This window comes from Triturus cristatus, chromosome 7 (assembly GCF_964204655.1).
Source record: "Triturus cristatus chromosome 7, aTriCri1.1, whole genome shotgun sequence".
Taxonomy (NCBI): Eukaryota; Metazoa; Chordata; class Amphibia; order Caudata; family Salamandridae; genus Triturus; species Triturus cristatus.
In genome coordinates this window covers 724,817,985-724,845,602 of record NC_140590.1, presented here as the reverse complement: position 1 = coordinate 724,845,602, position 27,618 = coordinate 724,817,985, and the positions used below count along the sequence as shown (strand labels likewise).

Below are 27,618 nucleotides of genomic sequence, written 5' to 3'. Positions count from 1 at the left end.
CCCCATTGCGTCTAGGAAGCCGGATAGCAAGTGTGAAGACTTGGGTAGTACACGAGGGGGGTGTCGGTCTAGTGTGCCTGAAAGTACGGAATTGAAATCTCCCCCCAAGTACCAGCAAGCCGTCTGGTAAGGCCAACAATACGGTGCTTAAATCTTTGAATGTGGCAGACTGTAGGCCAGGCGGCGCATTGACAGACAGAAATGTTACGGTTTGGCCCTCCCACGTGCCTGTGACCCCGATGTACCTACCCCGATCATCAGTCCATGTGGAACAAGCGACAAGGGAAACACCTTTTTCATCATAATGCCCACCCCTCGGGAGTTTGTCGTGAAACTTGCATGAGCGATCATTGTGTAACCCCATCTGTGCATTGCCTTACACGTGTTACCAACCAGATGTGTCTCTTGGAGCAGGACAATGTCAGGTGCAAGTCTCTTAATATGTTGCAGGACGACACAGTGCTTAATCTTGTCCACAAGACCATTAACATTCCAACTCAAAATGTTGATATTTTCTTTCCACTGAGCAAACATTGAAACAAAATAAGGTGTGGTTCCCTATAGGATATATCATAACTGTACTGTTGATACTAATCCAAAAATCATAAACACAAACCATCAATCCCTCCCAACAACCCCCCCTCCCTGCTTCCCTGTACTCTGGGCTCAAAACTGCCCATAATTTACCAAATGCAGAGTGCCTGTCGCCCAACAAGTTACTAAAAGAAGAAACTGGGGGAGAACTAGGTAACCCTCCTTCCCCCTACCCGTTACTCTAAGACGTAAGTTCTCTGGGCCCTGGAGGGCCAAAGTTATTGTATGGGTTTATTGTATGAAGCCCGCAGGTGCACACCCCGCTTAGGAGCTGTCCCCCTGAACCAGATTCCAAACAGGTGACGGCCAAATCAGTGGGGGAGTGGGGGCGAGCGGTCAGGGACCTTTTGAAAGTCTTTCTGCGGTAGTTAGGTGATCAGCTTCAGCGGCTACTGGAGCTCTTCTCCGTCGTTTCCCTCCATACATCAAGCCAGTCCGACGCGTCTTCCGAGAGATCAAAAAATCTGGTCTTGGAAAGAATGTAATTTCCGAGTTGTCTAACCTGTCAGGATCACGCCCCGGTGAACACTGCCGGCGCCGATCCAGACTAGCGGTATACTACGATTCCCATGAAGCCTAGCGGCGTCACGTCACACATGACCGCCGCTACGCACGTAAGCCGGATATAGGTCTTCCAGGCAGAGTCAGCGCTGCCGATGATTCGACCAGAGCAGCGTCCCGACCGCTGCCAGTTCCCGGAACGATCCTGGTGATTGAGACCAGACACCTGTGAGAAGCGGTACAGTGAGTACGCGCAACTCTTGTTGCCCAGCATAGTAAGAGGATTGGGTAAGGCGCTGGGTATTTGGGAGAGGCTTCCTCCTGGAGCCTCCGTGAGAGACAGTAGCTCTCTCTCCGTGGTTCCCCGTGAGCCGTCAGAACCTCTTTTTGCGAGCTTAAGAGCGTTCGTTCCTCCGTTGGTGAGACAGCCAGTGTGCGTCTCGTGCGGAGGAACCCTTTCGAAGTTTCTGAAACAGTTTGCACGTCTTGTTGACCTTCGCGTGCAAGTGTAGTACATTTCGTTCCTCCGTTGGAGAGACAGCCAGTGGGCGTCTCGTGCGGGGGAACCCTTTTTACATCTGTGGAGCTGTTTGCACGTATTATTGTTCGTTGCGTGCAAGTGCTGTACATTTCGTTCCTCTGTTGGAGAGATTGCCAGTGGGCGTCTCGTGTGGAGGAGCGTGAAAGCACTAGCCAGTACTGTGGTAGATCTTTCTTCTGTTGTCGAGCCTAACACTTGGGGGGATTCTGGCAGAAGAAAGGATTGCTAAGTTCGTACTCTCCCTACCTTTCCTGAAACGTTTCCCTTGGGCTGCTGAACACAACAGTACCGTTTCCCACCTGTGCTTAAACCAACCCAATACTGGGGCTACACCTGAATGGATAAAGACCCTCTCCCTGGTATGCTTGTGTTGGTTCCCCTGTGAGGATCCCTCAGTGCACTTCTCCTCAAGAACTCTCTCTCACTTATCAGGATATCTGTGACAGGATATTGTACCCAAAGAATTGAACCGCACCATTGAGTGGCTAAGTCTGTTGTATCAGTTCTTACTGGTTGTATTACTGTGGTGTAAGACCAGGAGTCATCGAGGGGGACATACACTGTACTGAGCTGTCTTTTATGTTTTACTTCTACTAGGAGAGAGAAACCTGGGAGGGCAGGGCCTTGCCTCAGGTGCACACATCCGCCTAGCCGTGCTTGCCATTGGGTAGGTTGAAGGAACCAGGGATCCGCCATGGTGTGTTAGGGAAAGTGTTACCTGTTCAAGATCTTTGCCTAAGGTTTTTTCTTTCTCCTCTTTCTTTCCATAGTATTGGGACGACGGTGTGCGCTCCCTCTCCTCTCTCTTCCAGTCTCAAACTTCACCCCTTGTTTTGTTTCAGGTAGGGGAGAACTGTTCACTCAAAGATCCTTTGTCAACAGGGGGAGTGAGGGGAGGTGGGGTAAGGTGAAAAGAACAGCCGGGACTAATCAGGTTCTTCTTGTGTCTCCTCAGATCTCCCTCCCCGCTGTTCCCATCCTTTCCTTCCCCCACTTAACGATCTCACCAGTCCGAGTATATTGCTCTTCGGACTTGGGGCAGTTGAGAGGTGGACCCCCTTGAGCATCGGCACAATCCCGAGGACCACGGACGGCGATTCCTGACATAACCTGATTGGTGGGGCAACCATGGCGGCTTGCAGGATAGTGTCTCTATCTCTGTAGTTAAGCAGCCTGCCCAATATGGGGCGGGGGGGGAGGCCCCTGGTCTCAGGCGGCACCCCGGCACCCTGTGCGCTCTTTCGATAACAAACAAGTTGGATAGGCCCATTGGTTGCAGGTGTACAGGGATTAGGTTTTCCACAAAGAGATTCATGGCAGGCCCTTCCGAGTTTTCCGGTACGCCAAGGATGTGCATGTTATTGCGTCTCGTGCGCCCTTCATAGTCATCCAGTTTGCTTTCAGTGAGTTTGCGAAACGCTTTTAGTTCTTGAATTTCAGTCTGCAATTACGAGGCATCTTCCACTAGGCTCGTCGTGGTGATTTCTAATTAATTGACTTTTTCCCTATTTTTGGCGAGGTCAGCTCTGATAAGCATCATTTCTGAGGAGAGATTGTCCATCCGCTGCTCCATGGAGGTTCGCACTCCACTGATGGCCTCCATTACGTCTTTTAACGTAAGGTATGGAGAGTAGCACTCGGCACCGCCTTGCTGTTTGTCTTTCATCAGTTTGGGATAGGGCAGGTCTGCCTTTGGGCAGGTGTAGTGGTCAAGTCTGCTTTGCTGGGATGATTTGGTGCCCTTTGTACCAGACATGACGCAGTTTACGAGGTTGTCTAGTTCGAGCTCCGCAACTGGGGTGGACACCCCTCTACCCAGGCAAGTTCTTCCGGGAGCACCACTGGTGGGGGGGAGGGGTATACCGCACTTGTTTTTAGGCGACTTCTACGTCAGTGGGGGCCCAACAGACTTGGCAGGGCCCTTCAGGGCGGTCCAGAAAGGCTGACTGTTAGCCAACAGCAAGGCACAAGGGCCTCTCGCAAATTCAGGTTCAGCGGTGCTGCACCCTCCCAGCCCGGTTACAGAGAGGGCCGCACTATCGCAGGGTCTGGGCGAGCCACTACAGTGTCTTTGACACAGTGTACCAATGTTCAAGTGTGTGAGGCAGGGCACAGGATAATGGCGCTGTAATGGTCTCCAAAGGGACACAATCAGGGTCGTCCTGGTCAGGTCGCACGCAACCGCGTCTCACTCCAGCACTGTGCAGGTTTCGGTGTCTTCTCTCAGTATCCGCTCCGCGTCCACAGCTTCCAGCCCCTCCGCGTGCCCCCGCAACGCGTCTCCCCCTTACCGCCTGGGTCCGTACTTCGTGCGTGCTTCACAGCTTTGCAGGTGGCGCCGCTTTATGTTCCACGGAGCTCTGCACCTGCAGGATGGACAAAGGCTCTGGAGTGTTTTGAGCCACACAAAGGCCCCGAAGGCAGGTCCGGTCTGTGAGGATCTCCGGGGGGGGAAAGGGGAGAGGGGACACACCGCCAGTCACGACCTTCCTCCAGGCACATCCGCCAAGGTAGGTCCCAGCTTTTATGTTGGAACAGGCCTCAGTCGGGAACGCCGGTATCTCCAGCCCCAGTAGTCTGTTTTTAGCGAAATCGGGGTCGGTGAGCTCCGCAGTGTCTGCAACAGATGATAATGGCCTCAGAGGAGCGGATTAATGTGTCGGATTGGTGGTACGGGGAGGGAATCACGGAGGCACCTCAACTCACGCCCATCTTGCTCTGCCGCATCCATAAGCTCAAATTTGACGATACAGGACTTGATTTGATTAGAAATGTATAAAGCGCACGTATGCCCGTGGGCGTCATGATGCTGCATAGAGACAGAGACTACCCGAGAAATGTCACAGCTTGGTCTAAGTGGCGGAGAACAACCAGGTTTTTACCTCTTTCCTGAATGACAGCAAAGAGGGATTGTTTTTGATTGTGATTGGGAGGAGGTTCCAGGCCCTTGTCGCGTGTAGCAGAAAGCTTCTCCCCCCACCTGACCTGTTTGTATCTTGGGATCTGGATCAGTTTTGCTTGGCTACAACGGAGATTCCTGGATGGCTCATACAGTCGTAGATGAGTTTTTAAAAACTGAGATCCACTCCCATGCAGCGAATGGGATAGAAGAACGTATATCAATATACGCAGATGATGTTCTTCTATACGTCACCGACCCCTCATCTACGATCGCAACCCTTTTCTATACACTAGAAAAATATAAAGAACATGCGGCTTATAAGACCAACTGGAACAAATCAGTCCTGTACCAGGTGGGTAGGCCTCATGAGACATATGACCTCCCCAGGGACCTGCAGGTATCTATAGAAGGCTTTAAGTACTTAGGAATGTACATATCCACAGATGCCACGCAATGCCTCACGCGCCACATTGGTAGAGTGGTGGCAGAATTCTGTGCAGATGTCAAGAGATGGAGACGGTTACCCTAAACTTTGTTGGGCAGAGTGGCAATGTACAAGATGATCACGCTCCCCAAGCTTTTATATATTCTACATAGTACACACAATAAAATTCCAGAAGAGGTATTTAGAGCTATAGATGACGGGATCTGCACACTGCTGTGGAATGGGGTACAACCGCGCATAGCACTCCATACTCTGCAGCGCCCTCCATACAACGGGGGCGTAGCACTCCCGGATATTGGAGCGTACTATTGTGCCGCACACCTTATAGTCCTCAATGAGTGGGGCATCTACCGAGAACACATCCGACATATGCATTGGACTAGGGACAATTTGGGACACGCTCCCATCTACATTATGTATATGGAGGGAGGGGAGTCAGAAATCTGCTACCGGCTACTCAGAGGGTATTGGAGGGGAGGAAAGCTGCAGAGAGGCAAATGGGATGGGACAAGAAAATAACGAGGCAGACCCCACTGTGGGAAGGCATGCGTCTCCCAGAACTAGGGAAACTGAAGGGTTTTAAAGATTGGGATAGGATTGGCATTTCAGCTGTGGGAGATATAATTAAAGAAGGCTCGCTAATCTCCTTTGAGGCCCTAAAGCTAGAATTCCAACTAGATGATCGGCAAAGGTATAAATATGTGCAATTGCGACATGCTTGGAATGCAGAAAAGGTATAAATTGCGGGTATCCCTGACTTTGCACTGCTAGAGGGTAGGCTCCTGCAGGAAAAGATATCGGGAAAAGCGATACCCCGGACCTACAAGACACTTATTAATAACCTCCCAGATGTTCTGGTATCTTTGAGGAAGACTTGGTAGATCTCCTTGGGCACTCTAGAAGACATAGAATGGGAGGCGGCGCTCATGTACCCGAGAGAGGTAGCCATTAAATTCAGGTTACGGCTCAATCAATTTAAAATTCTTCATAGAACATAGGTAACAAGAGCCCCTCACTGTAAAATGGGACGAGCAGACTCCCCAAACTGTTTACGATGTAAGACAGAAATTGGTACATTTGTACACACACTGTGAGACTGTGCACACATAAAAAGATACTGGGCTAGGATACTGAAAGAGTTAAGCGAAATACTGGGGTACCAGCTACCGAAGGATACGAAGTACGTGCTGTTAGGCATACTGTCCGATATAGATTTGCCCAGGAGGAACCTGGTCTTGTGTAAGTTAGGGTTGGCTGTAGCAAAGAGGGCATAGCTAAGAGATGGGGTGCACCAGAACTCCCTACTGTGAAGGAATGGAGAGCAGGAATGGATATGTACAAGGGGGCGGAGCCTGTAACATATAAAATGAGGGGTTGTCCCAAAACGTTCTTCAAGATCTGGAGACCCTGGCTCTGATATTATGGACTGGAGCTGGAGGACGATCGGGATGGGTCTGCGAGCCCACACAGATTTCAGGAGGAAAGAAATACTAATGATCAGATACCGGTGGGGGAGGGGAGATGAGATGCTCAGTGGGGAATCACTGCCATGCTCTCAAGGATGTGTATATTGATGTGCTCAGACTTGCAGGGATTGTGGAAACACTGGAGGGATGTGCATTGCAAGCTGACTTTCTATGTGCCAAATGTTTCTTGGTTGTGTATCATAATGTATACAAATATTTAAATTTAAAAAAACAGTCTCCAGCCAGGGCCGGACTGGGAACCACAACCGGCCCTGGCAAAGTGCTCGGCCGCTGGGGTGCCGCCAAGCTCTTTGCCAAGGCCGGTTTTCGGACGATTTTGTTACAGGGCCGATTTTGCAGCTATGCTGCAAAAACGGCCCTGTAACAAAACAGCCCCCAGGGGCCCAAAACCAGCCCCCACCCGTGCGGCGCACCAGGGGATTGCCGGTGCCCGCTACAGCCAGTCCGGCACTGTCTCCAGCTTTATGTCCATAAGCAAGGTTCTCAGACCGTGACCCGGCAGGGGTCGGGTTGGGGGGGAAGTGAAGGTGGCTCAGGTGTGTCTTGTCCTGCCTGTCTAGTGGATCACTTGGATTTAAAATCCGGTTCCTGCTGTTTGGTGTCTTGCTTCCCCATGTCGATATGGCATATAGAGAGGGTGGCAGGCAGAACCCCAGAGCTGACCAGCAGTAGGCAGTACAACAGGTCTTCACACGCAGCAAGCACAGCTCCCCTGTACAGAGCAGGTTCCTGACCAGCAACAGGCCCCAGGCAGGAGAGGAGGCCTCAAGAGTTCCACATTGTCCAGCCCAGGGGGGCAACAAGTGCACAGTTCCAGCAAGAGCAGCCCTATATGAAAACCACATTTGGAGGTAAGTGCGCAGGGTTGGGACAAGCAGACTCACCCCAATGTCGTACATCAGCTGCTAGCAGCAACCATGGTGTTCTGAAAAGCCGGACCACACGAAACCGCTTTCTCCCACTCTCAGTCTGACTTCAGAAGCACACGATCAGACACGCTCCTCCTCCTCCTCCATGTGTCACGCCATCCACACAGGGAACATTCAAGGCTCCGGGTGGGTAGGCTCCAGTCGCACCATCAGCCCCAGCAGCTCACTTAGACATGCTGCAGCCACTAGCTGCCAACTTCTCTCAAGGCACACCTGGCAGCTCTAGAATACGTTGCGCTGCTCTCCCAGGCGCTCCGTATCCCACTCCTGGGCCAACGTGTGCCACAGGCCAGGCGCGCTCTCTGGATGGGATCAGCCTCTCAGTATTAGAGGGTAAAAAAATCACTTCCATCCATGTCCCAGAGCACACTGCATGTTCCATCTCTCAATTTGTGGACAGCTAAGCACTCAAGACGCCACATCATGAGCAGATATTTTCTGCAGCAGGCAGAGCCACCCTAGAATGTGGCCATGTTGTGACACTGCTCTCACCCCGCCACCACAGGGGCAGTAGGCATGCCTTATTTATTGTGTAAAGAATTGGTTAAATATGTTAGGACTTTGAAAAGAGGGTTGTTATTACACTATATTGCAGGCTATAGACAAGTATTTAGTTCCATGGAATCACACAGATTACTGTAGTAGGCAAGGGATTGGTGTTCGTTCCCCCCTCTGACAAACCCTGTTGATTGGAAGACATTCACTGTGATAATCCTTGTTGGGCCCTTTTTTGAAGGGTTGTATATTGTTTTACCAAATGTAATATACATGTGTCATTTTGCAACCGTATGCCTGATGGTTGCCAGCTTATGCGCAGTAGAGTAGGGCATGGATTGGTTATAAGCCAATTATGAAAGCTCTAGACTAGACCACTGGCATTTTCTGCATAGTTGCCGTTGTACCACACTTGACTCAAAATCCATAATCTACTCCTTAATTTGAAGATTTCAGCAAAAGAAATTTGATTCTTCCTGAAACATTTCAAAATGTGTGGTGCCATGCAGTGGCAGATGCTTTGTGTAGATTAACTGGTAACCTTTCAGTTGCTGATTGCTTTATTAGTTGTTGAATGGATACACTTGAGGCGACTCCTTTTCCTCGACAGTATAAGCATATGTGAAAATGACAGACTCGGAACAAAATACTGCCACCAATGCCTTTTTGTGCTGCATAATTTAGTAAGCCCAGCCACTTAATTTGACCTTCAGGTCCTACATATACATACTTTCAAGGGCCCAGACTTTAGGACTTATTAGTTTATTGGGAAAAGTTATGCCAGATTCCATAAATTTGGTCCGTTTATTATGAAAAGTTATGATCAGGCCAGCAGGCCTGACTTCCTTATTGTGAGAAAGATGTATTAACCCTTAACTGCTGCGGCTTCCTCCCACCCCAGTGCTGAGCCCTTTTTAGGTCGAGCCTAGCTTAACGTGCATGCGCTGCTCTAGGAGAAGGCCTCTTGGAATCACTCAGGACTGTTGCTAAACTCGTGCGTGTGGCTTTTTATTTTCCACACATTCTATTGGCCTCTGCATGTGGCTTTCAAAAATGAAAGCACGCAATTGGCCAAAGACTGGTGCATGTCCCACCTTTTCTGTAAATGTTCACTCCCACGGCCTACAGCTATCGGAAGCAAGCAGCGTTCTGCATGGTGCCACTGCATTCCTGGTCGTGGATCATTAAACACAGCGCGGTCACGTGCAGCTGGAACCAGACAACCTGTTTTTTCTGGGACTCACTCATTTAGTACTATAAACCACTGTCTCAGGTGCCAGTGTGCAGAGGGGCGAAAAGCGAGAACAGGGAAAGTGTCAGACAGGACATGGGTCTACTTGCCTTATTTGCTCGAGTCCCTTCAGTGCGCACCTGTATTAACTGCTCGCCCTTAGGGGAGGGGGTTACTCAATTGGACTACAACCTACGTCACACTCTTTCTGGTGCCCCTGTTAACAAACCCTCCCTCTCGCTTTGGAAGGTAGCTTTTTCCCTTTTCCCTCAGGGGACCCAATTTTCTCGTCCTGCGCCGTCTGATTCGTGTACGAACTGCTGAGCGGTCATTCTCTAAATGCACTTGCGCCATAAAAGGTTCCCAATCCAACTTTTGTACGTTCTCACCGGCCACTTTTAGCACCTCAGGTGCCCATTGTTAACCATACTTTTGGTCTTGACCTGCTCACTTCCGGTGTCAGTGCCGCCACGGCGGCCAATTTGCCACAAACGCTTCCCTGCCCCAGATACTAGGTGTAGTCGACTCGGGCAGGGCTCCGCCAACCGAAACCATCTGTTTTCGCTTCACAAGGCAATTCCACCAATTGGAAGAAACGTCACGTTGAACTCCGAAAATGTTGACGAATAATAGATCACCATGCATCAGGAAAGCCGGTCATACACCAATCAGACAGATCTATTAGTTGAAGGGGGTGGGCCGATGCTAGAACAGGATTGCGTCCGTTCGTATGAAAAACAACCTTCTTGAAATGGGTCTTTTTACCGGCTTTCGTAGAGAAGCAGAGCAGCGAGCGCCATCTTCGAACGGTTAGAGTGGTCCCATTCACCGCAGTATGCGTATAAATATAGCGCTGACATCACTGACTTACTTTATAGTTTAAACTTGAATGACACTTTTCTTTGCCTGGCTCTACGGCATTGTTGTCCGCAAAAAAATAATTCTACATACAGTGGACTGGACTTTTTGTCACGAATGACTATTTTACATATGAGAAGTACATTATATTTAAGTCCCTCAACCCAATTATTAATGAGGATTATTAACACTCACAGGACAGGAAAACAAACGTGAATGCTTTAACTAACCCATCCGGCCTCAGCTGGGTGCTATAAGAAGACAGCATCCCGATAGTGCTTGTAGTTCTGGTTCGTGGGACGAGGACATGGATTGCTGTCGATTAGCATTTACAACCTCCAACATGTAACAACGTTTTTCTCCCTATCTTCAATGAACCAATCAGATTTGTAGAGCGCTTTTGTCACCCGCGAGGGTATCTCCGCGCTGTCTTGGGGTGAACTCTGGTTTCATCATGCTTGCTGTGGTGAGTATTGACATGATCCCTAAACTGTTTAAATTAAGCCTAATGGTTTAGATGCAGTTGATTGGCAATTACATGGCCGATTTTGCTGCAGTATGAACCAGTGATGTGTAATTTTAAAAATAACGAGCCCCTTGGTTTAAGTTTGAGAGTGCTTTTGAGTGCCTGAATTTCTGCATACAGCTTAATTATTTCTCTTGTCCTACAATCATTTGATTGGGCGTTGTTTTGTGTAATGAGTTGGAATATCAATGCAAAATTTCAGAAATTATGGCAATCAAGATCACGTTTTTATAGAACTACATGCCGTTATCTCTCAGAAAATTACTGAGGGCTTTTTTTGTAGTTTCTGTGGTATGCAGCACTGAGAAAGGCATTAGACTGACTGAAAATAGGTGGTTGAAGTTTTGGGTATTATATTTAGGTTACCACAAAAGCTATGTCCTTTTTATAACTTACCCATTAATTCAGATAGGCATTGTTGGCTAGTAGATTTGAAAAGGGGTGAGGCAGAAATGTTATACCTGAGTATAACGAGCGCGCTTGAACTACAAAGGAAGGTGCAGTGGGGTTTCGCAGGCAAGCACACCCAACCACCAACTAAACAAGCATTTGCATTGCAATAGGTCTCGCATTTATGAGAGTTTGAGCTATTGACATTGCAGATAACAATGCCTTTTATTTTCGTTTTTAAAACATAAATAAAAGTCATTGTCATTTACAATGCCAATAGCTTAAACTCACGTAAATGCGAGACCTATTGCATAGCCAATAGGTCTCGCTTTTGGGACCTTATAAGTATTTAGTTATGCAGCACAATATCCCTGGTGCAACAACATCAGCTGTTGCATGGCTAAACACTTATAAGGTCCCAAAGGCGAGACATATTGGCTGTGCCAATGCTTGTTTTGCTATTTGGGGTAGTTGACGCTAAGTGCTCTATAACTTTTTTTCTGGATAAGGTGTCAATTCCAAATTTAAGTCCTTTTTTCAACTATCCTGGGGATTCTAAAGGTACCCAGGGTTTCTTGACGCTCCTGGAGAGGCCCAAGAAAATAGGCAAAATTTAGCAAAAGTTTTTGTTTTTTGAGAAAAATAGGAAAAAAGTAATCTGCTACAAAAGCCTGGGTATTTGTTCCCAAAAATGCTATCAACGGAAGGTTTGCTGTGCTAAAGTCACCGTCTTCCAAGCTTTCAGGAACATACAGGGCTGAATCAAAAAGCCAATTTTTTTTACCACAGTTTGGGGATTTTTCAAAGAGGTAGCCCATTTTTCCTATTTTGTTTTGCTTTCAAACTACTTATAGTTTGTGTTGAAAACCACTGTGAAACCCATGGGTGACCCAGGAAAGCTACAGCTTTCTGAAACATAAACAAAAGTTTGAATTCAGTATGGTATGTGTTGATAGTTAAAAGGTTTTTCAAAAAAAGTAACTGTTGAAATATTGAAAACGAATAAGACAAAATGGCCATTGCTGATAAAGTTTTCATCTGTAACTTTTTGTCACCTTAGGCGATTTACAAAAGCAATATACCATTACGTCCGCTAGACCCTTCTGTTTGATGGGTTTTGTAGAGTTTGTAGGTTTTCAAGGACCCGGTGTACCCAGAGCCAACAATTTAACTGCACAATGGTTTTTCGTTATGTACTGAGTATTCATGTGGTCAAATATGTTGAGTGAAAAATGGGTATCAATGAAACCTATGTATGTCTGAAATGGGCACCGGATATAGAGTTTAAGAGCAGTGGTTATTTGTACATCTCTGAAATTGTGGGTACCCATACTAGGATATGATTCATACGGCATTTTTCAAAATGTCTTCTTTCTTTCTCACTGATCAAATGCAGTGAAGTCCAATTGATAATAACAAGTGTTCTACTAACCTATGTTGCCACATATCTTCTGATAAAAAATAGTACTTCACTTGTGTGGTTAGGCCTAGTTCCCCTATAGGAAATGGGCCCAAAAGCAACATGGACACATCACAGTTTTTCACTGACGACATACTTTTTTTAATTGTTGGGTAGCTATGGGTTTTTGGGCCCTAACTCAACCAGCACTTAGGGAAACTTAGCAAACTAGTAATTTAAAAACAAAACTAGACACTTAGGGAAATCCAGGGTGGGGTGGCTTTAATGGCTCTCAGTTTTTATTACGTAGAATCCCTTGAAAACCTCAAACTTTGACTAAAAAACACATTTCATCCCATTTCTGTGAGGGAAACGTCTAAAATCTATGGGGAGCCACACATTTCCTACCACCCAGCATTCCCCCAAGTCTCCTGATAAAAATGCCACCTCACATGTGTGGGTAGGTCTAGTGCCTGTGACAGGACACGGCCCACAATGCAACATGGACACATCACCCGTTTCCATTGAAAGCTAACCCTTTGTTTTTCGCAATGTGGGTAGCTGTGGATTTTGGGCCCTAGCTCAGCAGGCACCAAGGGAAACCTAGCAAACCTGTGCATTTAAAAAAAATTATACACCTATGGGAATCTAGGGTGGCGTGAATTGCGTGGTTCTCATCTAGCTTTTCTTATCCAGAAGCTCCTGCAAACACTAAACTATGTTCATAAAACACTAATTTTCCTTATATTTCTGTGACAGAAAGGTCTGGAATCCATGGGGAGCCACAAATCCCCTACCACCCTGAGTTCCCTCTTGTCTCCCTATGAGAATGGGTATCCCACTTGTGTGGGTGGGCTAAGAGACCACAGCACAAAAGGCCCTAAAGAGGTAAAATGAGGGATAAGCAATAGGGGTAGCTGTGGTATTTGCGGCTGTCAATGTAGTCACCCATGCAAACCTACAAACCATTGACATTTTGTAAACTAGACAACTAGTTGCTTCCAGAGTGCTGTGCCTTGCATAGATACGATGAGGTCTTCTTACCCACAATGCCCTGCAAACTTTGCCTAACATCACACATTTTCCTTACATTTCTGTGATGAAAACATCCAGAATCATCAGGAATACACAAAATTCTGACCACCCAGCATTAACCCACTTATGCGACTGAATGTAGTGCCCGTTAAAGGGACGGATCAAACCAAGGTCAATGGGAGTTCCTAAATTAGGGAAAAGCAGCAGCAAGGCACCAACCTGTTTTCAGGTTTACACGCCATTCATGCACCACACACAAGGCTTTCATACTGCTAGCCCTGAGCCCAATCGAACACATCAGTGCACTCACATCAACATACCTCTGCCATTCAGGGGCCCATTACATTCATAGGCCACAAGAGGGAATCTTCAATCAAACCAACTTTCAACCAGTCGTCAACAAACTTGGCTACAAACACACCACAAGCAAACCTCTACACACACATTTGCAGACATGGTGGCAGTTGATGCATCACAAAATTAAAAAGTTGACTATGTTTTACTACCTGTCAAGTATCCACTTCTGTCGACATTCTGAGCTTCACTGAATGCATAGTGAACCTTTACTGACTGCTTCCATGCCAGCCACATAATGCTCAAGAAGACATATTTTTCATGCCCCCTTGGCGTGCTAAATCCAACTCCTTTTATTTTGTGGATGCAAGGTGGGGGAGTCTGAGACTGCCTTGCAAGGCCCACACTCCTCATACTGAGTGAACATATCCACCTTGGAAACTAAGGCAAACCTACTGGGGAAGACTGCCTAAGTTCTCTAAAGAGCATGTCCTAATCTACAAAGAACGTTAGTTTTTGAAATACAGAGTAGTCAGTGAGAACGTGGCATATGTCCTATCCGCCGTATTTTGCAGTACTGTAACTGAAAGGTACTTGTCATTTGGCAAACTGAACATCTACTATGTTCTGAGAGAGGATGAACTTGACAAGCCGGACCCAAATGTCACCCATACATGTAGCTTTGGGTGCAGAGTTCTATGTAATGTATTGTGTGTTTGTAATGCACAAAATTGCGTGGTACCCTACCGCCGACGGCTGCTTGCCCAGTGAAGTAGTAACCCATGGAAGGTATGTATCCATGCACAGCCATTAAAAGTTATATGCTACGGCAGCTTCACCTCAGTCAAATTTCCCAAGAATTTAGTTTTGTATCGTACAACATAAAGCAACTGGCTGAGATGGACACTGGGTACAGTAACAATGACTTTGCCGCTTTCCTTGCTTAGAACAGACTCTCCCACATGCTTTCTAGCTGTTTCAGAAATGCAGTTAGTGACGTGTCAATCCTGCAGCCTTGACCAAAATGGGGCCTCATCAGATGCCCCAACAAGACGTACAGCCACTTGAAAAAATGAGTCTGAAATTTCAACCACTTTATCAAAGTTTTCTTGTTCTTTTTATTCCAAAGTGTTCCTTATTTTAATCCACCATTTTTAACGTTTTGCCAACTCTTCAACATTATGCTTTCACAGTGCCTCGCCAGGCTTTTTCCAGCAGAACAGGGGATACATACTTCCTCATGTCACAACAGCTTTAAAATATACCCAATGCATTTCTAGATCTTTCCCTACGTCAGGGGTAACTACAATACAAGATGATAAGAAGAACTGATCAGAAAAATCAGTCAGTATTAAAACGAGCATCAAAAAGTAGCTTCATGGTAATGCACCACATAATGTGTGCCTATTTGAACCTTTTGCCATGTTTTAAAGGCTGCGATACTGGGTGTTTCCTGGTGTCTGGACAAAGCTGTACTTCTCTGAAGAGCTCCGATGAGAGTGAAACACGTGTCAGGGGTTGCTTTTATTAATTCCAGGTTGGCTTGGATTGTATTTTACCAATCCAAAGCTGTAATACTGTGCCTAGAGTGGTAAATTGCTTGGCCATTTTACAGCTCGGCATGGCTAGCACTGTGCTAATCCTATGCTTAAAGACTTTGCTGTAGAAATGGTATAAGACTTTGTCCCTTTCTATCTTGACGTGGATGGCACTGTGCTAATCCTATGCTTAAAGACTTTGATAGAAAAGCAGACATTTGAAGTGAGCAAATTTAGGATGTCGCTGACCTAAACTTGCGAACTACCCAGAGTTCTCTGCTTCTTTTTTGCATAATTTATGCATCACTCTATGCCTGAAAGGTTTTTGTTTATATATATATATATATATATATATGTGTGTGTGTATGTATGTATGTATGTATATATATATGTGTGTATATATATATATATATATATATATATATTCACTGAAAAAACCATAGGTTTCACACATGTTATAGTTAGCAGGACATTTCACTCGTGAAAAAACAATGAAATTCCCCCGTTATAGTTAGTGCAGGCAACTATAACTCACGCGACCGCAATCCTCTGCTGATGACGTCAGATATTACATCACTGTATTTAGACACTTATTTACCCATGTCTTCTTCCATTAATTTTTAGCTATACATATATTACAAATATTTTTTTTTCAGAAAAACACATATGTCTTCAGTGATGTAATATCTGACGTCATCAGCAGAGGATTGCGGTCGCGTGAGTTATAGTTGCCTGCGCTAACTATAACGGGGGAATTTCATTGGTTTTTCACGAGTGAAATGTCCTGCTAACTATAACATGTGTGAAACCTATGTTTTTTTCAGTGAATTTGCAAGGTTTTTTAAATGCTAATTCCTAACTATAACGTGTGTGAAACCTATGGTTTTTTCAGTGAATTTCAAAGGTTTTTTAAATGCAAATTTTTTTTTTGTGAGATTTTTGTTGAAAAATAATATCCAACCTATGTATAAAATAATATATGTACTACATACTGCATTATGGAATGGTTAATTTTTCAAAATTAATGTTTACATACAGTTGTACATCAGTTATTATCTTCTACTTTTAATTTTTTTTTGTTATTGATTTTTTGCCGTGCGCGTACGGTAAGCTGACGCTACGCGCTCCGTACGTCATAAGTACGGTGCGCTTATGTGATACGTATGTGACGTACACGCATGCGCGTTGCGCGGAACCAACGTCGCGGTTACGCGGGTGCGTGTAATGCGCATGCACGAGTGCGTCCTACGTACGCGCTCCGTAAGCGCTCCGTAAGCGCATGATTACGTCACGTTTGCGCATGCGTACTTGTTTACGAGCGCGTACCGTAAGCTTACGGAGCGGGCACGGTAGGTCATGTGATCCACAAAGAACACTTTTCATTGGTTGAAACTACTTTCAGTTCCAGAAACTTCCAACACCACACCCATTCCCCTCATTACTGCTTGAGATCCCCTAGGAGAAGGAGCTGAATTGACATTGAGATACAATGGTAGAGCAGCAGTCCTCTTCTGAGAGTGAGCCAAGCAGCACCATCATCAGACAGAGAAGGAGGAAACAAAAGGATTCTTTTGTGTGGGAGTATTTTACTTTTCCAGAGGGGCAGAAAAAGGTCAATGCTCCATTGGTCACTTGCACACTTTGTGACCGTGTTTTATCTAGAGGAAATCCAAGGAAGAAGTATTCCTTTGGAAATCACTCTATGATGAGACACATTAGGGATAAACATCCCAGGACCTTTGCTCGACATACTGAAGAAAACTCTTCAGTAAGTCACCGGAGCCCAACCTCAGAAGCTCAGCCGAGTACATCATCGGCAGGTCAGCTGAGCCCTTCCTCTGAGGTGGGAGCATCACCTTCTTCAGCTCCTCTGGACATTAACCCTCGATTTCGGAGGGTTTCAATGAGGTGTACAACGTGTTGTGGTCTTATTGTTTTTGGGGAGACCAGTGTTTCCCTTATTAACAATAAGATAGACCAGCACGTTTGTAGACGTTCATAATATTCCCATTCTTTCTTTCCTCTATCCCTGTATTAACACAACGGCTCTTTTAAGAGCCAACCTTACCTCACAATTGTTTTTTTTTTTAATCTCTCCTTTTTGAAAAAATTTTTTTGCCGTGCGCGTACGCTACGCGCATTCCGCGATTTTTCGAAAAAAAATTACAATTAATGTTTGCCCTTGGGGTTCCTTCTGGGACCTCCTGACAAAGGCTAGGGGGTCAGGAACTGTCCACCCTGCCCCCTTTTCACGTTCTCCACCTCTGTTTTTCACCCCCTCAGACTGCGAGAGACAAAATGGCGGCCGACACTTCCTGGTTTCGACCGATTCGAATGTTTACTAAGATCTAACAACCAATCAGAATCGCGCTCGCGCACGGCGGCGTTCGCGTACGGTAAGCTTACGGTACGCGCTCGGAGCGCGCCTATAGATATATATATTGATTTAAATGCTATTTTCTCAGGAAATACTGAACAGATTTACACGAGACCTTCAAAAGGCACATCCCTGACCTGAGGGCTACCTCTCTGCCAAATTTCAAGTAATTCTGTTCAGCCGTTCGGGCTGTAGCTCGGACTAAAGGTCCTATGGAAAAATGCATGGGGGAAACGCGTTTTGGGACCCCCCTTTTTCTCAGCCCCCGCTTGACGAATCCCCCCGAGACTTTCAGGGAAGGAGCGGAGCGGAGCGCCCCACCTATTTTGAGAATTTCGCGAGGATTCGTCAATCGGCGCCAAAGTTATTCCAAATAGAATGTTGCGGATTTCCTATGGAAACACGGTCCTAACTATAACTATCTACTGGCGACCGCCAGTAGATAATATAAATATATACACACACACACATTTATACTCCACTTAAATAGACTTTCCATGCGTGCTAAAGGAATATGTGTGGTAAAAATGTGTGTTGCAAAAAATGTGTGGTAAAGGCACTGTGTGATAATTGCCACGTTTTAAAGGCTGTTTACTGAAAAAAGCAACTGAAAGATGACCAGTCAACAGGTGGATGATAGATTATGTGGCAATTATTTTAAATAGATGTGTGTTTTCCCATGGGGGCGGTCTCAATCACCGTTTATAACACACATTTATAAAATGAAAAAAATATACATATATATATGTATATGTTTCCCAAAGAAGTCAACCCATGTGCTGTCGGCCTATCCCTTACCTACATTTCTTCTTTTTTTGGGAAGGGGGGGAGAATGTGTGGTTTTCTCTGGGTGGTACTAAATACACATTTTCAAGAAACAGTTCAGGTCTATGGTAGTATGCCAATATGCCAGAAGGGCTGACCCCGTTCATTATTCTTTTTGTTTGTTTTGAAATCAAAACTTTTTCCACTTCCCCTCTGGCGTGATTGCACCCCCCGAAGGGAAAAGCCACTTTCTTTTTTATTATATTGCTCTATCGAGGGGCACCATCAGAGCCAACCCCTTGAACATAGGGCCCTGGTGGCAGAGTGGGTTTATTTGCAATGTTCCTGGCACAACCATGATCCTCGGCCTTGAAACCGTTTCAGGAAGGCATTCTTTTCAACAATGCCTCCCTGAAACCTATGGAGACTGTTTTGGGCCTGAAGTCCCCACCAGAGTGGGAGAGAGCACTCACCTGCTGCTCTGTATCACTCTGGAGGGAATTCTGGGATATCAGCACGCCTCGTGGCATGCTGACGTCCCAGATAGGCAGGAAGGGAGTTAGCTGAAGCATAAGCTTCACCAACACGCTATGCGGGAAAAAAGGAATCCTCCAGGGCCAGAAGATTTACACTATAGTAATCCTTGTTAGGCGCTCTTAGGAGGAATTTTATATTGTGTTGACATTTGTAATTTTGAAAATATTTGTTATTTTATTTCTACATGCCTGATGGATGCTCTATTGAAAAGTGTATACTCCGTACAGCAGGCTTGATTATTGTGACCAACCAATGATAAAACATATAGGCCTGATAGGTTCACTGAGAAAAGTTACGTTTGATGCCATAGGTCTGATTTGTTTATTATGGAAAGTATTTCTAAACGTGATCTGTTTTATTACAACAATGATCAATAAAACACAACACTGGTTCTGAGTCTCGTTCAATTTCCCAAATTAGCTTCAAAGTTTCTTGTTTTCATTAAGATTACTTTAGACGTGTTGTGTGTTCAAAAAATTCTTTATTGATGAAATATAAAAAATGTTCACATCTGCGTTTAGTCTCTTTTCACGAGACTCCTTCAGGGCTACAATTAAAAAAAACACAAATTACATACATACCTATTGAAATTACATTCAGACGAAAAATTTAAAATACAACACCTAATATTCTGACTGTATTCACTCTGTGCTTACATCAAACATAGTGCAGGCACAGCAAAACATAACCCAGAGATTTTTTCATAGATGATTTTTCAGTATCATTAATATCAAAAGATTTTTTTCTCAATTGCAAATGACCATGCTTCTTGACATATGCTACACTTATTTAATTACAAATCACAATTAAATTCCAGAAATTTTGGTTATCCAACTCGATATGTCGCAACAATTTTTAAAAAATATGGTATTTCAAAATCGAAATAGTAAATGATTGAACAGTCTTTATAAGAATGAAAACCGAGAGAGGCAGGGAAGAAACCCATAGTAACAATCACAATAATATTAATAGGCTGTTAGTCCATTTCCCAATCGAATGTGTAATCACTATTCATATTATTATTCTATGGGAGTTTTTTCGTGTTTTTACTAACAATTTATAGAATTTAATTTCAACATTATTATCTTGCTCTTTTAGAGATGTATTTTTCAAAACACCCGTTTTGTCGATTTGTATATAAAAGAACCTATTAACAGTATAAAAAATCATTTTACAACTATATTCCATTGTTATTATATCGTCCCAAGATGATTATATGACACCTTTAGTTGGGTATTTTGCTACAAGGAGTCTCACAGACAACTGTAGTAGGTAAGGATTTTACATGCGGTGAATCCCTCAAACAACAAACCCTGGGGCTAGAAGATTTGCATTATGATGGCCCTTATTAGGCACTCGTATTGGAGACTTTGTTGTTTTGACAACCGTATTTTTGTACACATTAGTAATTGTATTACTGTAAACCTGATGGTTGCCTTGTAGGAAAACGTATGCCCAATACAGTAGGCCTGAGTGGTTAATTGGGAGACGTCATCTCAGAAGCCAAAGGGCTGATTTGTATATTATGAAAAGGTATGACAAAAGCTATGCCCCGATTTAATTATTGTGAAACGCATGTGTTAAAGACAATGGCCTTGGAAGGGTGGTTTGGTATTGCACTATGTTAAAGCCTGCAGACCAGTAATTCGGTACAGGATTCTAATAGATTGCCTTAGTAATCAAGTGTTTTGGTGTTAGCTACCCATTTGGACACACCCGAGTGTAAAAGATTTCCACTGTAATAATTCTTGCTAGAATTTCTTTGGAAGACCTTACGGGCTTAGTTGTAGGTCAGGGCCTTGTAATAAAAAAGCATTTAAAAATATTATTTCCTACTCCACAGCCGTTAGTCTGTAAGATTGTCATTTGCACTCTGCTTCCATCCATGGAAGCATGGGGAGTGGGCTAGTCCACTTCAGCCTCTAGCTTTGTTGCTTTCTGAGTGACAGTATTTGTCTGATTGCGTGCACATCTTTCTGAAAATGTGTGCATGTCTGTGCCAGTACTGGTGGGTCAGTCCATTTTCTCTTTTTGTATGTACCCTTTGATTTCTTTCATTCTATGTTTATTTTCATTTTTTAGAGAATTCTACAGTTTCCCAGACAGCGCTAGTGGGTTTCTTGCTTGTGGCTCATTTTATCTGCAGTGCGCCACAAATCATACGGCTATCATGGATTTGTATTTTCCAATCACTGTTTTACCATTCCACACGTTGGCTCCAAACGTGGTGGCTGTGCTGCAACTTTAAATTAACCACACACTAAGTATAACCCAATTGCAAGACTCGCACCCACTTCCATGTTTAATTTTATTTGTTATTGCGAGCATAGGCCCACCATGTTTGGGTGGCAGCATGTTTTCTTTTTTCCTACATCTATTCTTTTAATTTTATCTTGCATATGCTGAGTTTGTGTTTGTGTGGGGTTTATTGTGGTTTTGTAAATGGATAATTGCAAGAATGAGTGGGAGGGTGAATGGATACAGGAGTGCAAATATGAGAGGAGAGACAGAGTGCAAGCATGGTGAATTATTGAGCGCCCTAACCACCGATGACTGAAAATACATTTTCACTTATAAGCCAGATCAATTGGCATTGCAAATGATTTGTTTAGTTTTGTGATCGCTTTGTACAGCTTCTCTTAGCAAGATTTGATTTGCACTTGATGAATCCTCTAATAAAATACAAAATAAATTAATAAAAAGTATGATGTTCGAGTTTATGTAAAATGTTCTGTGACAATGAAGCGGGGTAGTGGGGATTTCCCATCTATTTGAGAGCAGCGCTAGAGATAATTTGGGTGCTGGCCACTTTCACCACCAGTGAAGCTGATGCCGTGATTGCATCTGTACCTCTTCCTAGCTGAGCCGACCACTGTTTCCTGGCGGTTCTGCATATCTCAGTCTTGTGAAACTGTGGTTTCTTATATCGTGTGCACAGTTCCCATACTTGGTAGTGACAAAGCTTGTAATCCAGATTGTTTCTTGATTCTCCCTCTTGGACACAAGGGCGGGTTGGGTCAGAGGCCCTAGCCCACCTACCTGTATCTTACCTTGCCTGGACACAGGGTTAGGTACTTTGCGCCATTTTAAATAGTCACTTTTGATTCTTTTTAACACAATCGCAATGACCACAAGGAGCAGCCACTCATGTTTTGCCTGATGTTCCAGGTACTCAGTTGCATTAGAAAAGGCTGAAGCTATTATGCCCAGCCTGGCAGTTTTGGCAGTTCAGGATTTTAAACTGTGATAGTTGCCTTCCAAAGCCCAGGCTTCACCTCCAATTACTATGTTGTCTCTTGCACAGAATAAAAGGACCAACCAGATATTGTAAAGCCCCGCGAACCCTTGTTTGAACTTTCTTTACATATCTTTTCGTCTCCTGTTCAGTTGCATATGACATGTTACATCCAGGTTTGTGTTGCTTTGGCAGGTGCTGGTTTGATGATGACTTTGCAGCCGAAGGGGTACAGTTAAAGGCACACTATGCGAAACTACACCTGACCTCAGAAGGAACATCTGCAAAACTGCACTCACTGCAACGATTTGAAGGACTGACCCCTGGTGAATTCACTCCATCACTAGCCAAGAGCGCGTGTATTTGAAAGTGTTTTGGGAAACCTGAGGCTAGCGTGCAGAATTTTGCTGATCCATCTTGACTGTATGTGGTGCTACGAGCCGAGACCTTCTCCTTCCAACTTCCAAACACCTGGAATGGCACATTTGTGCCTGAGGTAATAACCAGTACTTCTGACCATGGAATGTCCTCAGCAGAGGTTCTTAAAGTGTGCTTGGGTTTATTACTTTACTGGCACTGAGCCTTGCAGATGCTGTGAACATTCATTGCAAGTCTATCCATCACCGTACTGTTTCATTATTCAGGACAGGCTGCTATAGGACTGAGCAAGAGTTCTTCCCTCCACTCAGAGCAGACGTCACATTAACACATAGAGGGAGAAATGGAGTGGTCCACTCCCACTGAACAGAGACGCACACTGGGAGAGATATGCCGAAACTGGAGGAGCTGCTGCTACCTGCAGACCTTACAAAAGAAGCTCCCTATTCTACAGTGGCTCCCAAAGTATTCTCTGCAATGGCTGGAGATGGACTTCATCGCAGGGCTGACTGTGGGACTTACCGTTGTTCCACAGTCCCTGGCCTATGCTGAAGTTGCTGGCCTTCCTGTCCAGGTGTGTAAAATTTGTGTGATCTTCAAATGTTGATATGATGTCAATGGCGGTTACTTCTAGCCCATTTATAGCATTATACAATGTTTATATCTAACACAAAGTATCCAGGTCATTCAAGCAGGCTACCGTCTTGGAGTTGGCTGTAGTTGATGGATCGTAATGTACTTAAGAATTTTGGGGCAGATCTCTGCAGACCAAGCACCAACAATGGTTGAAAACAAACCCCATGCTTTTACATTTTGCTGAAATGAGTATCCCAAGACATTTGTCACATAAAGGCAGTAAAGAGAAGCTTTAATCTGTGTGTGGGAAGCTTACTTTGCGCTACTTGTACTGTAGCGGTCGCGGTTGATGGGAGACTTCTACTGTCCATACAGGGGAGAGAAAAGGATGATAGGAGAAGTGTGTATGACTGCTGTAGATGTTGCATCAGTTATGATTGTGATGGAAGCCGCACTGATGTTGCTTGTGCTGTTTGATAGCGTCAGCCCAGCATCCTGCTGTACAGCACCAATTTTCTGGTTTAAAGGAGGTTGTGTTTCCACTGCATCTAAGCTAATGTATTGCACCAGCAAGACATGTATGCCAATGGAATTTGAAGATAGCCAACATCCAACACCTTATGCCTTTCCCAAGAATACCTACCTAAGAACCATAATGAAGGGATTCAGCCAAGTGATTATTTCTTAGGCAGGGATCCAGTCAAATACTCATTTATAATCCACTGTGAAAACTAGGTGCAAGTAACATTCTAACTACCTGTAGGAGGGTTCCCTGACAGAGCACCCACTTTTCCACAATAGGTATACAGTATCTCACTTGTAACCAAGCAAACACCGCCATATAAAGTTGCACACAGTGACCCTTCCAGATTATTTTATCCCTCAGCCCAGCTCCAACTCTTCATTCACACTTTTCCACGTGGCCCCATATTTTAGTAGATTTTGGGGACATCCTTGCGCCTTATATACCAATTCCTCTGTCCACATACACCAATCCAGGTTGGATTCCACCATTTTTAAAGTTGGGACAGAGCTGCTGCCCCAATACCTGATTCCATCCCGTTTTGCTATCATCATGGCCAGATTGCATATTTGTCCAGGGTCTGTTCGGCCCCATAATACATAAAGTCATAGAGCAAAGGGATTTGGTGACTTATCTCACTGAAAGAACAAATTGCATTGGTCCCAGGAATCTTGGCACATGTATGAGATTAGCAGTAGGAGATAGTTACCTGCAGTTAAGAGCATCCCTTACTGTGAAACATTTCGCCTGACCCATAAAACCCCTCTAGGCCCACCCCCATACAAGAATGAGGTATAAGCATTCCCAGCAGTGTGTACCAACCTTCACCTTTTTTAAACCCTGCAGATCCTCTTTGGATATTCTGCCACTTTATTCAGTCTCGTAATCCAACCTTCCTTATCTGAAGTCCCAAAGTAGTACACTAAGGTAACAAAGTAAAGGCATTAGTTTTGCCGGTTGCTTTTACGGGCAAGAAGATTCTACTGGATGGAGAACATTAAAGGCAGGAAACAGCTCATTGTTTTGACTAGGGGATTTTAAAATAACAAGTAATCACATGTACAGTACGTTTCAATGAGTATTCTTGAAATAAGCTTAAGTGAGTTATGTGAACTAATTCAATAAAAGTAAAACTTTTAACAAAATAAACAATTCTACATAATGTCTCCCGTTAAAGCAGCCAACAAAAGAGTAAAGTGTGAAAAAGTGCCTTCTCCTAACCCACTTTCTTTTGATGGGTAGATTAGAGATAGGGGGATAATTCAAAAAAAGAAAGGACTTTCACTCCATAAGAGACGCTCATAGAGGCTATAAATCACCTACAGAGATCTTCAAGAATGAATGTACCACCATTTATTATTACAATTAAATGTGTAGAATCACGCATAATGATGACGGAGACTGACACGAGAACAGCGAGCTGGATCGGTTCCTTCAAGAAAGAATAGAGAGAATTCAGCTGTTTACCCATAGAGTACACTGGGTTTCAGCTACGCACTGTGTCCAGATTTGTCCACATAGTTCGAAAATTGACCATCTAGAAAATTCATCCAGGGCTGCAAACTTTTCTCGGTGGTAGAAAAATGCAAAAAAAAATGAGGGATAGGTACAGAGGTTTTTTAAAAGGGTGATTCACTCACAAGGCCAATGCATTTCCCCTAATTCATGAGGAAAACACTTTTAGGGTCACCACATGAAAGCCAGGAATTAGCAGAGGATAGGGAGTGTGGGACTTTTAGTTGGAGGATCATTCTCCTATAAGACTGGGCGGACAGGCCTGTGGAGACCTACTTCAAGGGGAGGGATGTTCAAGTAAAGACAGACGGCAGCCTTATTTAAACACCAGTGAAACTAATAGACTGCCTGGCATCCTTCCATGTTGCGTTGCCTCCCCACTTGTTGTAGAGTTTGTTCACAATCTCGTCTTTTACCTTTGTGATTCTAGTCTTGGTCGGTTCCTTCTGTACTCTTCATCTTTTGCCGGTTTACTTGAGTTTGGCTCCTGGATTTCTATATATATGCATGTGCTGCATACATGTATTCCCCTTTCCCTGTTCACTTTCCCTTGCATATTTTTCTTGGATTGCTTCGTTGCTGGCTTACCGGCTTCCTCGAGTTCGATTTGGGTGCACCGTGGCTCACCACCTGGAAGTCGGTAAGTGATTGTGGCATTTTAACATCTTAGCAAGTTTACCAAAGTCCAATATGCTTTTTCTTCGCATATAGAAATAGCCCTTTATCAGAGTGTACAGATCTCTAACACCGCTGTGATACAGGACGTGAGACGACAGAGTGGTGCTCAAAAGCCCCTGGCATGGTCTTTGTTTCTCTCTCTGCATCCTGTTTCCTCTTCCCTCTGGTATTTAGTTTTGCATGGAACTTTCCTTGTGTTTTTTCAAGCAGTCCTACATTCTGGGGAGTGGGATGCACTGTCAGAATCTGAAGGCTGTCGCCTGAAAATTCTGACAGAGGGACAGAGAAGCGGGGTTGGTGGGGCATTGGTGGTCATGGGCATTTTCCTAGTGTCTTCGGTAGTCTAGTTAGATAAAAGATAAAGCACATTCGTGGGATCGGGGGCAATGATGTCCTTAAGTATAGATGAGGAAATGTGCCCCTAAAGAGAGGATTTCACAACAACATTTCAAACAGCATAGTTCATTAAATAAGCATTCTTGAGACCAGTAAAAGTGAAATATGAGGATTTAGCATAGTCTCAGGAATCCGTTGCCCTAAAGGCCAGCAGCAGTTAGTTAAGTAGATGTAGCATGAGCAGAATTAATAGATGCAAATAAAAGTACAAAAATATAAATAATAATAAAAATCACAATGGAAACCAATAGAAAACACACAGTCAACCTAATGTGAGGACATGTAGCAACATTTGAATTCATCACATTGCAGAGCTACACAGCGTCACATCCTGCACAACTAATAACCCAATTTCTTACAGTAAACAAATAAAAATCTAAACAAGGTGATGAGCTTTGCACAGCACAACATCATGACAGTGCATTTTATTCTTTTATTTCTGAATTTGTTGGAACCGTAATTACTTAAAGTTAATTTAAAACGCAACAAATCTACCATTTTTTTAGACCAGATTTCTTGCTGAATCATCAGTGGATATCAGTATCAACCTCTTTGAGTTTTTATGCAATCAAGATATTTGAGAAATATAAGCATAGTTGAGTTAGAGTGCTATTAATTCAAAACAAAGCTTTTTAATTGTACATGTAAAATGTTTAATTAACAAATAGATTTGAAGCTTATGGTGTCTATCAGAAACAAGACTGTTAAAGAGTTAACCACATGTCGCTGAATATTTTTGGCATCCACTTCTGCCTATCTCTGTTATCCATTCTAAATGGAGCTGGCTTCTTTTTATAGAAATGCAACATCCTACCAACCTACTTCAATGTTGTTGTCCCTTGTTTTGGTCGCCGCGTCCTATATGTAGTCTTAATGAAAGTCTTTGACAGTGTCCATTTTTAACAATGAGTTCTCTTATTTTTGTGTGAATTACATCTATGTTACTGTTCGACTAACAATGTGCTTATCTCTTTGAACAGTATGGGCTGTATTCATCCTTTATGGGCTGCTTCATTTACTGCTTTCTGGGCACATCCAAAGACATTACTCTGGGTCCCACTGCCATCATGTCTCTCTTAGTTTCCTTATATATACACAAGGACCCCATCTACGCTGTCCTGTTGACGTTCCTTTCAGGTTGCATTCAGCTAGCCATGGCTGTCTTACACCTTGGTAAGATATTATGCCCTTGCATTTACTATCTTGATGACACTGGGAGTAAGGGCACATGGTGGTTTTCATTTTATGCCACGCTCGCTTAAAACATTTTTTTCCAATGATTGTCAATCCAGGATTCTTGCTGCAGTTCCTTTCATACCCTGTAATCAAAGGATTCACGTTGGCTGCTTCGCTTACTATTGGCTTTGGTCAAGTTAAGGTGAGTTGATCAGTTGCATGATTTCTGTGCTCCCTTCGGGGCGAAAGTAGAGCGAAAACTCGTATAGAGGGGTTGTTTGATCTATAATCAAGTCG

The 27,618-nt window shown here is 44.2% G+C and overlaps 1 protein-coding gene across 3 annotated transcripts in view; it reads left to right on the top strand.

The window, feature by feature from the left end:
• Positions 1-27,618, top strand: part of SLC26A11 (solute carrier family 26 member 11) — a 256,645-nt gene that overhangs the window by 32,365 nt on the left and 196,662 nt on the right. For all 3 annotated transcript variants that reach the window (XR_014966589.1, XM_085617434.1, XM_085617435.1), the window contains exons 2-4: positions 22,275-23,031; positions 27,126-27,318; positions 27,438-27,523. Coding sequence is in view for 2 of the 3 variants with exons in the window: in XM_085617434.1 (XP_085473560.1) it covers positions 22,801-23,031; positions 27,126-27,318; positions 27,438-27,523 (510 nt within the window). In the remaining variant the exon portion in view is untranslated. The remainder of the gene's footprint in view (positions 1-22,274; positions 23,032-27,125; positions 27,319-27,437; positions 27,524-27,618) is intronic.